General features: G+C 57.2%; 2 protein-coding genes across 12 annotated transcripts; both read right to left on the reverse strand.

The window, feature by feature from the left end:
• Positions 1-1029: 1029 nt before the first annotated feature.
• Positions 1030-9423, reverse strand: MCOLN1 (mucolipin 1). Of its 4 annotated transcripts, XM_015593484.2 has the most exons (15): positions 9255-9415; positions 7580-7622; positions 7155-7360; positions 6213-6380; positions 5960-6125; positions 5447-5555; positions 5101-5197; positions 4794-4893; positions 4476-4582; positions 4201-4350; positions 4017-4118; positions 3515-3637; positions 2852-3067; positions 1359-1489; positions 1031-1248 (listed from the first exon to the last, which is right to left on the reverse strand). In XM_015593484.2, exons 2-15 carry the CDS (start codon positions 7620-7622, stop codon positions 1215-1217), a joined length of 1752 nt encoding a protein of 583 aa, XP_015448970.1. In that variant the 5' UTR covers positions 9255-9415; the 3' UTR covers positions 1031-1214. The 4 variants fall into 4 exon arrangements, with proteins under 4 accessions (XP_024906299.1, XP_015448970.1, XP_006917304.1 ...); XM_025050531.1 differs by lacking the exon at positions 9255-9415 and having other exon boundaries at positions 1030-1248; positions 7580-7643; XM_006917242.3 differs by lacking the exon at positions 7580-7622 and having other exon boundaries at positions 9255-9423.
• Positions 9424-10997: 1574 nt separating this feature from the next.
• Positions 10998-14363, reverse strand: ZNF358 (zinc finger protein 358). 8 transcript variants are annotated; one of them, XM_025050526.1, is made up of 3 exons: positions 13914-14363; positions 13081-13143; positions 10998-12806 (listed from the first exon to the last, which is right to left on the reverse strand). In XM_025050526.1, exons 1-3 carry the CDS (start codon positions 14278-14280, stop codon positions 11080-11082), a joined length of 2157 nt encoding a protein of 718 aa, XP_024906294.1. In that variant the 5' UTR covers positions 14281-14363; the 3' UTR covers positions 10998-11079. The 8 variants fall into 8 exon arrangements, with proteins under 8 accessions (XP_024906294.1, XP_015448944.1, XP_006917305.2 ...); XM_015593458.2 differs by having other exon boundaries at positions 12978-13143; XM_006917243.3 differs by having other exon boundaries at positions 13038-13143; positions 13914-14360.
• Between the last annotated feature and the right edge of the window lie 221 nt (positions 14364-14584).

The raw sequence follows: 14584 nt of genomic DNA on the forward strand, positions 1-14584 counted from the left end.
CCATAAAAACTGGATGCCCTATCCCGGGAAAACTGAAGACATAGCCAGTGGGTCGGGGAGATGCCTGGCTCCTGGATCAAGCCTGCCCCCAGAAAGACCCGGGGGCTAAGGGGCGTGGGAGTGCTGCCGGGACCTCCCGCACAAGAAGTCCTAGGGGATTCCAAGGTCTCAGAGAGGTCCTGGGACGCTCCGAGTGGGATGGGTTCGCAAGGTGTTATTGGTTGATACTGGAGATTTAATGTCACGTAATAGTAAAGTTATGGGGTTTCTGATGGTGCGGAGCATCACTAGGACTCCAGTAATGATGCTGGCGCCATTGCTGGGCGACGTAACCGAGGACGCTGGACTTACTGGAGCACTGGAAAGTTACCAAGGGATCCTCAGGAATACAGGACTATTACTGGGAAAACCGGGAGCTGGGTGGGCACGTATGTGGGGTCGTTGGAGCATGAGAGTGGGCCTAGGGACGACGTCCGGGCTCCTTGGAAGATACCGAGGAACTCTGATATATTCCTGGGACTTCCCTGGGATAGAGGATGTTTTTGGCGCCGCTAAAGTATTAATGGAAATTTGGGGGAGTCACTGGGTTTTTGAGACATTACTTGGGAAATTCATGGGGGTCTAGTCCTCTTCCACCCCAGGGTGCACCTGGCTACCGGTGCGGAAACATCTGCAGGGAACTGGGGGGAAGGGAGCATCAGAGTCGGGGGCTACTGAGAATCAGCGGAGGACATCTTGCGAAAGCCGAAGGCTCGCTAACGACCCCCGAAGGGATGGCCCCTTCGGGGGCGACAGAGACCCGGACTCACCCAGAGGCTGCAGACAGGGTCCACTCAGCGCCAACACCGCTGGCGTTCCGCCCAGCGCCTCAGGTGTGGCCCCTTTAAATTATTCGCTGCAGGGCGCACGGAAGCCCCGCCCCCTACCCTGTTAGGAAGGTCGTGTGGAACCTACTGAATGTGGCAACGCCTTAAAGGGGCCAAAGACCATTTGGCTAAGGGAATGCCCCTCCCGCTAGAAGAGTAAGCGAGGTTTTTTTATTCCCCCCATTTATTGAACACCCATCCCACCCCAGTGTCCAACCCGACTGACCCAGGCCCTCACAGGGCGCTGTAGGGAGCCGGTCCTTCAAATCAAACCCTAAAAATAAATAAGAGCGGATCTCCACAGTCCCAGGTCCTGGGGCTAATGTCCAGTGGCTGTCCCGATCCGAGTCAATTCACCAGCAGCGAATGCTCCGAGGCGTCCCTGTTGGAGGGGCAGTGTCAGCTGGGGCCGAAGGTAGCTGTAGCAGAAGGCAGCCGTGACCTCTGGCAACTCCCCTTCCCTCAGCCCCCAATCCTAACCAAAACTCGAACCTGCCGCAACAGCAGAGGAGGCTGCAGGCTGAGCCACTCCCGCGGCGGAACTTGCCGGAGGTAGGGCTGTCCTTGCACTGCGCGATGTAGGCCTGGAGCTCGCTCATCTCCGCGCCTGCACCGCCCGGGTGCTGAGGAGAGATATGGGGTAAACCAGCCAAAAGGGGCCCCCTTGAGATCTGCCCTCGGCTCCACCTCTTCTCCAGCCATCTGGATCTCCTCGCTGCAAGCAGGCTCCTACCTCTGGGCCTTTGCACTTGCTGTGTCCACCACCTGTTGTTCCTTATGGTTTTCTTCCTGAAAGAACTTCTCTGATCCCTGAATATGTGCACAACCTGAATCTTGGTCAGTTGGTGTCACATCTACATCCCCAGTCATCTGAATAGTGTGGCTTTCAGCAAGAGACTGAAAGGCCCTCCCTACCTTGTGAAGGAGCCATCTCTTTCCAAAGTTCTTTCTCGCTAATAGGTCTTTGTTTTGGCTGTTTCTTCGCCCTGATGCTCCCTTCCTTGAGTTCCCATCTCTTCAACCTAGAACTTTCTGAGATGATAAAAATGTTTGATTCTGTGCTGTCCAATCTGGTAGCTACTAGCCAGCCACATTGTTTTCTGGGCCTTTAATATGTGAACGATGTGAGTGAGGAAATGAATTTGGATATGTATTTCATTTTCATTTAAATCAAAATGTAAACAGTCCCATGTGGTTAGGAACTAGTATTAGACAGCACATTCTAGAAGCCTTCATGGACTCACCCTAATACCAGTCTAAAGCAGAGGATCCCACAGTAACCTTCCACACTTCCTTCATATCTCTCACCAGTGGTTCACCACACTTCTGTCCATGCATCATCCTCTTGCCCATTGGGCTTGGACAGACTGTGTACACCTTTCCTCATTTCCTAGATGCCAGGTGCCCAGCACAGGGCTTGGCCCACGATAGGCCCTCAGACATGTTGGCTAAAAGAATCCTGTCTCCTTGCCACCTCCATGTTCTTCTCCGACTCCCTGCTCTCCTCAGATCTCCACAGCCTTGCAGGACCGCTACAGTTCCCCAGACCCAAACAGCCCCCACCAAGGCCACCCCACAGAACAGAAGGCTAAAGAGCAGGGCTTCAATATTCAGACAGTCCTGGGTTGAACCTGGCTTCATCACTTAGTAGCTGACTTCAGGCAAGTCAGTGAAACTTTATGGCCTGGTGTCCCTGTTGGTAAAAGCAGACGCAGGAATCCTACCTGCATAGAGCCCTGCCTTGATCAAACTGAGAATGAGGCAGCTGTGACCATGACGACATCAGGCCCACCTATGCTCCACAATTCCAAGCCACTCTCTCCTTTGGCTTTGCAGAGTCTCTCATTCCCCGAATCCTTCTCTCCTTGCACCCCTCCCCCGGCACATTCCCCAGGACCCTGCCATGGCCCACTCCAAGGGACCTGGAGCCCAAGTTAGAGCTGTGAGTGCGGTTGGTCGCGCGGTGGAGGGGTTGCGTGGCTAACCTTGATGGTGTCGTAGGCACCCGTGATGAGCGCGATGAAGAGGCTGAGCACCATGTAGATGAAAAGACTGATGAAGGAGTAGAGGTAGAGCTGGGAGAAGAGCCAGACGAGGCTGCTGTGGCCCTGCTGCGCCTGCATCGCTGCGAACGTCACGAACATGTCGTCCCCATTGATGAGCGAGAACAGGCACTCCGACACCATGGACAGTGAGCGGAACTGCGGCCGGGCAGCAAGGTCAGTGGGGTTGAGACAGAGGGAGCCGTGAGCATGGTTGGGGGCAGGATGGGGCACTAGGGGTCAGAGGGTACAGTGGACCAGTAGTCACAATGGGACCACCTTGGGGTCACTGTATGACAAGGTCAGTGCCAGGGTTACTGGGGGTCAGAGTGCAGAATATCATCAGTCACGATGGGGTCACTTGGGGGTCACTGTGTCAATGACGATGTCATAAGGTCAATGCTAGAACAGCGGGGACAGTGGGCAGAACTGCTGCAGACATGCTGGTTAAGTTACCAGGGGTCAAGCTGAGTCGTTCAGTGTGGCCAGGTCAATGAGAGATAAACCAGAGAGCTTAGGAAGTGGGCTCAGGGGAGGGGGCCCAGAGACCCCTCAACTGTGAGTCATGAGCACCCACCATCAGCTCTGGCCCCAGCCAGTCCCTACCTTCACGTGATAGGGCCCCAACACGATCCAGCCACAGAAGCAATAGCCTAGGTAGATGACAGCCACACAGCAGCAGAAGCGCATGACGCTGGGCAGGGCCACCCGCAGTGTGGCGATGAGGATCTGCGGTAGGGCAGATGGGGGCCCAATGACGGCATGGCCACAACCGGGGTCGGTGGTGCAAATGGGGTGGAGCAGTCAGGGCCTGTCCGAGGGCGTGGCTAGGGGAGCTTAGAATGAGCGGCATGGGGCTGAGGGGGCCCAAGGGCATGCCATGACTGGACTCAGCTAGGTGGCTATGAAGGGGCAGGCTTGCATGGCCCCTGCCCAAGTATAGTGACAGGTACATCTGGGGTGGGCAGGTACAGGGCTAAGAGACTTGTGACAGGCCATCTGCAGGGGCTGATGATTGCCACACGTGTATGAACTTAGCGGGGTAGGAATCAGGCAACATGTGGCCACCACCTGGAGGGAGGGCCCAGGCTGCGCACACAAGGCTCACGTTGTACTTATGGAAGAAGGTAAGATAGCGGATGACGCCGACCCAGACGAGCAGTGTCGAGGTGCCCAGGAGGATGCTGCAGACATCGTAGCTGGCCAGGTTCTAGGGGCGGGAGCAGTGTCAACTCCATCTAGCCGCCCATTCCAGGGGATGTTGCCCTGGGCAGGGTGTGGGCAGGACCCACCTTGGCTTCGATGCCAATCTTCATGATCGTTCCTGAGATGGTCAGCACGTCACTGGTGACCAGCAGGATGTACCAGCCGTTGACAAATTCCAGTCGCTCCCACAGGCTGATAACCCGTCCCCGCTGCCGCCACATAAACCGAACAAACTCCTGCAGGAGGCAGGTGGAGTGAGGCCCTCTCCAGGCATGGGAGCCTCGAGCCACCCCTGGCCTTTATGGCCCCAGACCTGGGCAAAGGCTGGATTGGGCACATGTCACATTGGGGTGGCTCTCACATTCTGTAGTAGGAAGCCACGGAGCAGGGAGCGGGCACACAGCAGGAAGGAGAAGGAGCAGGTGAGGATCACGAACACATCAAACAGGAGCCGGAAGCTGTTGTCTCCTGTGGGGGAGGGGGCCTTGGGTTGGGCCAGGGTGGCTCAAAGCCTTGTGAGGCCAAGCCTAGGGGGCTGTAGGGCAAGTTTTGGCTGGTCAGCAGGCTCATGGGCTACTCTGGGTGAGCCGGAAGCTCTGTCAGTGCTGGTCTGGGGCTTGGGAATCCCCAGGCGGGTCAGGGTCCCTGGTTAGCGCTGGTCTGGGGCTTGAGGGCTCACCGTGCCTGAAGACGCTGGGGTGCTTACACTCTTGGATGTGGGCTTGAGTCTCCAGGCTGATGGGGACACGCCCGCTGTGTGCCTTATTGTCAAATGTGATCTGCGGTGGGGTGCAGAGTAAGCCTTGGCAGGCCTAGGCTCCCAGACCCGCATGACAGGTGGTCTGTCTGGCCCCAGCTTCCCCATCACTCCCATGCTGCCCTTGGCCAAGGGTCCCCAGCCCTGGAGCTCAAGAACCCTGTGGCACCACCCCCTGCCCCTCATCACTGGTGGCTCCACACCCTCGGCCTGAACACCACGGGCTCACTAGGACACTGAAGGTGTAGCAGTCTGGGATCTCATTGTTGATCAGGCTCTGCAGGTTGATGGTCTTCAGCTGGAAGTGGATGGTGACGTTGATCAGCCTGAAGGGGAAGAGTCTAGTGAAGGGGAAGGGGCTCCGCAGCTCCCTCAGGCCCCAGAGTGCCCGCGCTCCTGCCCAACGCTGACTCTGCAGCTGGCAGTGGAAGTGCTCACTCAGCAGACATGAGCCCAGCCCACCCCTGCCCCCGCCTGTGGGGAAGTGGCTCCCGGGGGAGTCCCAAGGACACATGGCATCCTGCCTCCCCCACCCTCTGCCCAGCCCTGGGGTGGCCCCCTCCATCAGGCAGTACTTGTGGAATTTGAGCGTGAGGTTCTTGTAACTGGCGCTGCCATCCAACAGCGATAGATCATCACTAGGGGGCACAATGGGCCTCTCGGGGGGATCCACTTGGATGCAGTCTGAGGACAGGGAGTCAGAGAAGGGACACTTGGGATGGGGGAGGCACAGGCAGGTCTCCCCAGAGTCCCGGATGGCAGACTTCCCTGATTCACTTCCCACTTGGTACTTGAACATTTACTGTTTGTTCCCCGTGTCCACCCAGGGTAGGGCCTGGTCTGTCTGTTCCCTCTGCAGACCCTAGGGCCTAGCGCTCTGTGGGCCCCCGAGTGTTTAGTGAATTCATGATATTAAAACATAATGCCCAGTTCTTTCTGCACGGCAAGCATTCTTCTAAACATACTGCATACTTCAAATCCCTGATGCTCAGGACAGCCCATCTCCCAGATGAGTGAGGGGCAGAGCTGGGATTTTAATCCCAGCAGCAGGGAGGCCCCAAGAGCTCAGCCCCACTTTATCTACTCACCAGTGACAACCATTGGGTCGATGTCAAAGGTATCGTTGGCTGGGTCCACGTGGCCCCGGTGGTAGTACCGCTGGCAGAGGGCCAGGGCTGAGCCATTGGCCCAGGGACCACCCCCGCCCCGCACATATGCGTAGCGGCCCAGTGACACATCAGGGAGTATCAGGTACTGTGGGCAGAGAAGGGGAGGGTCCATCAGCCCCACCTGCACTCCCCTGATCTTCCCCCCTGCCAACCTGCTCCTGGCTGCTCGTACCTGGTCCACGGCGTAGAAGATAGCCTGGTAGAGCTGCTCCCGAGTATAGGCTGCGAAGGTGTCATCTGCCCCATCAGAGTAGCCCAGAAGGAAGAGGTGGCGGAAGGCGATGGTGTTCTCCTCCCGGAATGTCACTGCCAGCTGGTTGCTGAGCCCGAACAGGATGAGCTGGTGGGATGATGGGGACGGGGGGGGGGTCGATGTTGCTGGGATGGGGCTTCCCTCAGTGCATGAGTGGAGGAAGAGGAAAAAGAGCGCCCACTCCATGAGGGCATATGTCCCCATCTTCCGTGCCCACCGTTTGTTCCCAATGCCCAGCACACAGTGGGCACTTATATATCTCACAGCAGCAACTAACGTTCACTAAATGTGTATCAGATGCCAACTTCCGTGCTAAACGCAAACCTACAGGGTAAGAACCACTGCTGGGTCCTTTGACTAAGGGGAAATTAGAAGCATAGTTACATAGCCAAAGTCGCAGCACCAGACCAGAAGCTCCTCAGCAGGGGCTGGGTCTGATTCATCTTACGGTCTCCAAATCCTAGCATAGGGCCTGGCATGGGAAGGAGGTCAACTATCTGTTCAGCCACTGGGTTAGTTCTCTTTGTGAGTCAACATGGCATCAGACTGCCTGAGTTCAAGTGCCAGCAGCTCCTAACACTTGGTTGCTGCGTGACTTTGGACAAGTCCCTAAGCCTCTCTGAGCCTCTCAGCTGCCTCACCTGGGGGCAACAGAAGTTGCTGGGACCTCAGAGGGCATGTGTGAGGTTAAAAGGGGCTGCTCACATACAAAGCTCAGAGGGCTTCCTGATTGATTACTGCCATTTTCACTACTGTCATTATGCTGCTGCAGGGTCAGGACAAGGCTCCAACTCCCAGACTCTCCTTCTAGGAAAACAGCAGTCACAGGCGCTGTTCTTATGGGGCCCCCGAAGGTCTCACCTGCACAGTGACCACCAAGATCTTCACTACTTGCAGCATCAGCTTGAAGGGCTTGCGGCCCTTGGCCCGAAATTTGTCACAGGGACTCATGAAAAAGTACTTGAGACGGCGGCGGAGGTCTTCCTCTTCCAGAGGGGTTGGAGGCACTGGCAAAGTCCCCGCCTGGGTCCCATATCCGGGGCTGGGGGTCAGGAGGTGCTCAGTCTCTGGGGGAATGGGAGAGATCAGTGGGAACCAGGCCTGGGCAGGTCCACTGCCAACAGGGAAGGCAGGTCCCATGTTCCAGCTAAGAAAGAACTCTGGGAGATCTAAGAAATTCTGAAAATCTGCAACATTTTATGGATATACGCAGCAATGCTGCTCAGATTACAAATTTGGGTTTGGACTCAAAAGGGCCGGGACTGATTTCTGACCCTGATGCTCACCGGCTTGGGCAGGGCACTTGGTCTCTCTGAGCCTGTTTCTCATCTGCAAAATGGGACAATAGCATCTCTCATCAAGAAGCTGAGGATCTGATGCTTACAAAGTGTTTATCACAGGAGCTGGTACCTGGTAAGAATGTCAGGACATTCCATCATCGTTCCTGTTATGGATTTGTGGGGAGAGAATGAATTGTCTCCACTGGTTTTTCACAGTGCACTCAAGGCTCCTGGGCCCATCCCAACTCCAGCCTCCACACATGAACATGGAACTCAGCTACATTCTGGTATTTTCTGGACAAGCACCCAAAGAATAAACTTTCTACTCATCATGACCTGGCCTGTTAAGCTGACACTCTCACAAGCCACAGGCCTGGAGTAGGAGAGACTGACAGTGATGGTAATAATAAGAGAATGTATTTGCCGAAGACTCACTGTGCACCAGCAGATGTTATAGCACTGCCCATTTGGGAGTTTATGAGCTAATATGACATCTTCATTAAAGCTGCCAGCTCCTGGAAATCACACAGCCCTAGGACCAAATCCCGGACCTGCTGCTTCCAGGTTGGGGAACTCCAGGCACCTATCTAAGCCTCAGTCTCCTCCTGAAGAGTAGAGGGAGAAAAAAATCTTCCCCTGAGGCTGAAACTCTGAAAGTGCCTCAAGAATGAAGTGAGGCAAAGCGGTTCCGCCTGAGCCTCAGTAACTCTTCAGCAAACGAATACTGTCCTAAGCACTGCTTGTTCCCTTCAATCTTGACCAGCCTAAGAGGAAGGTCTAAGGTTTCAGCAACTGCTGGGGTCAGCGCTGGTTACAGCAGCCCAGAACTCTCCCTGACACACCCCCACTACCCCCACTGGGAGAACCCAGCTTCTTTCCAGGGCCTGGCTGGACTACTGCCTGGCACTGTCACTGAGATGACTGTGGACACTATTAGAACCTGTCCTGCAGGGAGGGCCAGCTCCTGGCTGGTCCCTTTGGGGCTTGGATGCTATTGTGGTTGTTTACAAGACCGCTGGACAGAAGCCAGAAGGCGGGCCTGCTTCCCTAGCTAGGATCATAGCTAACCCACCCCAGACTCTATCAGCTGTGACATCTTTCAGGTGTCTCCAGCCAGCTCAAGAAGTGAAGAAAAACACAAGGGGTCTTTCTCCAAGCTCCCCCATTAGAGACGGAGACTGAAGAAGCTGGAGCTGGATTGAGCGATCTGAAATTGAGTTAGGCATCTAGGCTCGAGGAGGCAATTCCCCGAGCCCTCTGCCTGAATTTAGAGAAGCTGAGCATTTGCCTTCTGGGAGTCTCACGTGCGAGTTGGAAAAGCTGGTGCCAGCTGAGTTCCAGCAATGCTGAGCAATCGGAATCTAGGCTCAGAACGGAACCTCGCAGCCCTGTGTCAAAGAAGCAGGCGGCCTGCCTGCTGTCTGAGTTTAGGAACTCCGAGCAGAGCCTGGGTCTAGGAAGGGCGGTCGGGAGTCTCACCACTCCGAAGTCGGATAAGCTGGTGCCCATCCGCCACCCAGGTTCTATGAGCCTTCTGCACAAATCTCCACTGCGGGAAAGCTGGGAGATCAACACCAGAGTTTGGGAAAGGGAAACTAGGAGCTCCTGCGCCCCAGGCCGGCGGAGCTGGCTGGCTGGCTGCCCGCCCTCCCGCAGCCCACGGGGGCGTCCGCACTCTCACCTGAGCCGCGCGAGCCCACGGGGGTTGCCATACCGGGGCGGGGAGGGCCGGACGCCAGCGGGCGCGGCGGAGCAGCCGGGGTCCCAGCGCCCGCCGCTGTCACTGCGGCCTCTCCGCCTCGCGGTGCCGCTTCAAACCCTCGCTTATCAGCTGACTTGAGCCCAGAGTCACGTGATCAGAGCGCCTTTGGAGACACGTGACCAGATCCTGTCCCGCCCCCTGCGCCACGACAACATCGGCCTAGCGGTGCGCAGGCGTACCTCGGCGGGCGACTTGCGGGAAGTCGCGAGATCCTAGCACCGACGGCAGACACGATTCTGGGGATGGGCTGGCTCTGAGCGTGCCAATGTAGGACTGTCGCCGTCCTGGCTCCGTCACGTCCGCGTCTAATGCCAACCTCTTGGCTTCCATGTATTTGACCCCTTACCTTCCGCAATATCTGGTGATGTCCCTGCATCCTATCTAAGGGCTGTTCCCCTCCATCCTACCAGAAATCCCAGGGTTAATCTCAACCCCTTCTGCTTCTGCCCCTCTCTTCTGTATGACCTATCAGCAAATCTTATTTCGTTTTCTAATTATATCCCAAAGAAGATCACTTATTCCCACTTTTATGGCTCTCAGCCCAGAGTCACCTGGACCACTGCAGTAACCTCCCGATATAGGCTCCCAGTCTTGACCCCCTCCATTCCACTCTTCACCCAGCAGCCAAGAACAGCTTCAGAAAACAATTCATATCAGTTCTCTGCCAGAACCTGCAGGTGGCTTCACATTTCTCTGGGACGACAAGCAAACTCCCCACCAGTCTACCAGGGCCCTCTGGTCTTCCCCTGCTTCCTCCCCAGATCATCTCTTAATGGCCCCAGTGCCTTTTCAGACTCTTGCCCTAGAGCGTAATGGTTAAGAACACAGGCTCCGGAGGGCAGACAGACAATCCAGATTTTTAAATCTAGGCACTGCCAACCGCCACTTCTCTGTCTTCCAAAGAGTCCGCGAAACTCCATGTGCCTCAGTTTCCTCATTTGCAAAATAAGGATGCTCAATCACAGTTCCCTGCTTTGTGGAACTATTGAAAGAATTAAATGATAAAATGCAAGAGCATAGCACAAGGCTAGGCAAATAATGCCGATGATTAAATTAGTGGTTATTGGGATTATATAGTCTTTCCTCAGGAAAGCTCTCCCAGACCTAAAACAGAAGTCCTGTATACTTCTAGAATGTACATTTACTTTTTAAATGTTTCCAAATTTGGTATCTGTAAGCTCTACCAGGCCTAAAGCCATGGTTATCTTGCTTCTGGCTGAGACCTGAGCAATCAACAGGTATCTGTTGAATGCATAAATGAGCAACCTCCCTTTGTCCAGTACCTATAATGTGTGCTTTGAAGGGCAAGGGGTAAGTTAGGGGAGCAGATGGGGCAGGACTGCCCACATGGTATCAGCCTCCATGATCAGCCCACTACTTTCAACACGCCACGAGTCCCACCATTTGGAAAAACCAAAGGGAAGGGATGCTGCTCAGACCGCCTGCAGGGTAAGTCTGCTCCTGACAAGGGTGACCAGGTCTGGAGGAACAGAGCGACTGCTGGGATGGACCAGTGCGAGGCCTTGTTGGGGAAGCTCAGAAGCCTGGAGGACGTCAAGGGGAAGCCAGGACATTTGGGGAGTATGGCTAGCTCAGGCCGGACCCTCCCATCTCCCAAAGGGCTGTGCATTAGGGGAAAAAGAGAAACAGGAGAACCATGAAACGGAGCCAGGAGGCAGTGGGAGGATTTTACTAACTGCACAACACACAACTTCCCCAGACCCTGTGGGTGCCAGCCTCCCCTTTAGCCATCGGGCCCCAGCAGTGCACCTCGCTCCTGCACCCACTCAGGACTCTCACCAAGAGGGAGAGCTGGGCTGTCATGAGTGGGAGAGCTAGGGTCAGGGTGGGTCTCAGGGTTGGGGTCGGGGCTGGGCACAGGATCTGGGTCTGGGCTGTGGACAGATCCCTGGTCAGGACTGGCCACAAGGTCAGGATTGGAATCGTGACCAGGCTTAGGGTCAGAAGCCTTGACAGGAACAGGGGTGGGGGTAGATCTGGCGCCAGGGCCAGCTTTGGGGCCAGGTTTGGGGAGGGAGCCCAGCATAGAGCCAGGGTCAGGGCCCAGGCCTGAGCTGGGGCCCAGGCCAGAGCCGAGCACAGAGACAGCATCAGGCCCGAGGAGGGAGACCTGCCCGGGCCTCAACATCGAAGCAGGGCTGAGCCCCAGGCCAGCAGCGGCGGCGGCAGCTGCAGCGGCTGCAGCGGCGGCACCCTCGTGCACCCGCTTGTGCTTGGTGAGGCTGGAGGCTTGGCCGAAGGCCTTGCCGCAGAGCTGGCAGCGGTAGGGGCGCTCTCCGGAATGCACGTGCAGGTGCTGCAGCAGCGCCGAGCTCTGCCCGAAGGCCTTGGAGCAGTGGGGACAGGCGTAGGGGCGCTCGCCTGTGTGGATGCGTAGGTGGTGCTGCAAGTTGGAGCTCTGGCCGAAGGCCTTGCCGCAGTGGGGACAGCGGTAGGGGCGCTCCGCTGTGTGCGTGCGCTGGTGCTGCAGCAGCGCTGAACTCTGCCCGAAGGCCTTGCCGCACTGCGGGCACGGGTAGGGCCGCTCCCCCGTGTGCGTGCGCAGGTGCTTCAGTAGCGCGGAGCCCTGCCCGAAGCCCTTGGCACACACCGGGCACTTGTGCGGTCGCGGGCCACCGTGCGTGCGCAGGTGCTGCGCCAGCAGCGAGCCGTGCCCGAAGGCCTTGCCGCACACCGGGCAGTGGTGCGGCTTCTCGCCGCTGTGGCTGCTGCGATGCTTCAGCAGTGTGGAGCGCCAGCCGAAGGCCTTGCCGCATGCCGCACATTGGTAGGGCCGCGCGCCCGTGTGGATGCCCCGATGTTGGGCAAGCGTGGCGCCGTGGCTGAACGACTTGCCACAGTCGGGACAGCGGTAGGGCTTCTCGCCACTGTGGGTGCGGCGGTGCTGACTCAGCCCTGAGCTGCGGCGGAAGGCTCGCCCGCAATCAGGACAGGAGAAGGGTCGGGGCGGGCTGGCAGGTGCGGGGAGCACCGCGGGGCTGGTGGTCAGACCCTCCGGGGTGGCAGTGAGGCTGGATGAGAGGGGGTCTAGGTCTGGGGCTTCTGGGGGGCTGAGGGTGTCGCTGTTAGGGTCGAGGACCAGAGGGACAGGGCCGATGACGTCTGGATCGAGATCAAAACTCGACGACATGGGATCGAGATCTTGGGGATCCGAGTCACGGTTCCCCGAAATGGAGCTGGGTGCTTCCACATCGGGGTCCAGATCCTCGGAGACCAGCTCCAGATCTTCAGAGCTGGGGTCTGCATCTTCAGAGACAGTGTTGAGGTCTTCTGGGTCAGGATGTGGGTCTTCAGAAATCGGATCAAGCTCTTCTGGGTTGGGGTCCAGGTCTTCTGAGTCTGAGTCAAGCTTTTCATAAGTGGGTCTTGGGCCTTTGTGGCCTGGGTTCCTGACCAGGACCGAGCGCCGCATCCTAGGTGTGGAAGTGCCAGCTGCTTCTGGGGCAGGATCTGCAGGATGAGGACAGGGTGGGTGGAGGTAGGTTTTAGGAGGCAGGGGGAGTCTCTTTTGGAAACTGAACAGAGATTGGATAGGGGGCCAGGCTGTGCCTCAGAACCCACTTCTGAACTCCCACATGGGTCCTTTTCCTGTCTCAGACCACAGGGAGATTTGTGACTCACCCTGGGCAGGGAGAAGGATCCTAGTGGGACATGGGGGCCCCTCCCTTCTCAGCCCCACACCTGGACGGAAGTCATGGGACCCGGCACTAGAGGTCTCCAGTACCCAACTCCATGGCTCTGCCCCTCTCTCCATCCTGGACTCCTCCTCTCGTGGGAAGCTTGGGTCCTGTGGAGGAGAGAGAGTCCTAGGTTCCTACTTCGTGGGGAAGAGGGTGGGTGTCTTGGTTCCTGTGCTTGCTGCTAAGTACACGGTTTGAATTCCTGTCCCATAGTCAAGGGTGGCATATGTGGGAGTTCCTGGTAAGGAAGGGGATTTGGCTCACCTCCTAGAGAGGCAGTATCCTGAGTTGAGCAGCCTGTATCTGAGGGATAAGGGCGGGGGGCAAACCACATCTGCTAGTCCTCTTGGGTTCTTAGGGGAGCTCAGGGGCACCCCCGGCTTGCTTCCTGGGGAAGAGACCACCAGAATGCCAGACTTCACAGTTCTAGGGTGAAAGCAACTGGCCAAACACCTGTGTTCCCAAATGCCAGTTCCTAAAGCTAGAGAGGGAGGTGGGGAAATAATATGTGGGACCCGTGGGGGCAGGGGATCCATGGATCCCATAGCCAGGACAATCGGGGCAGGTGTCAGTATACCTGTTGCCCAGCTGGATAGAAGAGCCCGAATTCTAACTCCTAGCTGAGGGCTGGGCAAAAATAGTACCTGGGGCCCCTCTTGGGTGATTGGAGGGACCCCTAGGCCACCTCCTAGGAAGGGGAGATTCCTGAGTGACTGACCCCATGGCCGGAGAATGGGGATGCATGTCAGGACACTTTTTGTCCCCTCTGGAGAGGACAAAATTCAGGAAAGATCCTGAATTCCAGGCAGGAGGCAAGGAGGTGGTGGAAAACAATAGCTGGGACCCCTTTTAGGGAGCAAGAGGAGCTCAGGATTACCTGATGGGAGGTGATGCCTTGAGTTACCCACCCCATGGCTGGGCACTGGGGGAGATTGGCCAACGGATAGATCTGTTCCTGGGAGACAGGGGACCTTTCCTTCTGTGGAGGGAGACATCCTGGGCCACAACCCCATAGCTGGGAGCGGGTAAGCGAATGATGGACAATGAGTTCCTGGATCACCATCTCCATCCAGAACCCAAGGTTGGAGGGTGGGGAACAACGCCTGGGTCCCCTCCTGGGTTCCTGGGGGGCAGGGAATCCTTGGATCACCTCCTGGGGAAGGGGCTTCCAGAACTCTGGACCCCCAAGACTGGAGAGTGAGAAGAATAAGTGGGGTCCTGGGGGACAGAGGGAACCCCTGCATCCCCCTCTTGAGGAAGGGCCTCCTGAAACCCCGACCCCAGGCTCAGAATGGGAAGAACAATGCCTAGGGGCCCTCTTGGGTGCCTGGGGGAGGGCGTCTGGGTCGCCTCCAGGAGAAGGGGTGTCCTGAACTCCCAACCCCAGGCTGAGGGGTTTTCCCTGCCTTATCCCTCCCGATCTAGGGCGCCCAGCTCCGGCCGGGCCCTCTCCGGGGGCCGCAGAAGTGGACTGGGCGCACTAGGCCCGCGGGCCGTTCGGCCCCTCGCATCGCGCCGCGACCCTGCTCTCCCGGGCCGGCGGGGGCG

Source organism: Pteropus alecto, unplaced genomic scaffold, assembly GCF_000325575.1.
Source record: "Pteropus alecto unplaced genomic scaffold, ASM32557v1 scaffold37, whole genome shotgun sequence".
In the NCBI taxonomy this organism is placed as follows: domain Eukaryota; kingdom Metazoa; phylum Chordata; class Mammalia; order Chiroptera; family Pteropodidae; genus Pteropus; species Pteropus alecto.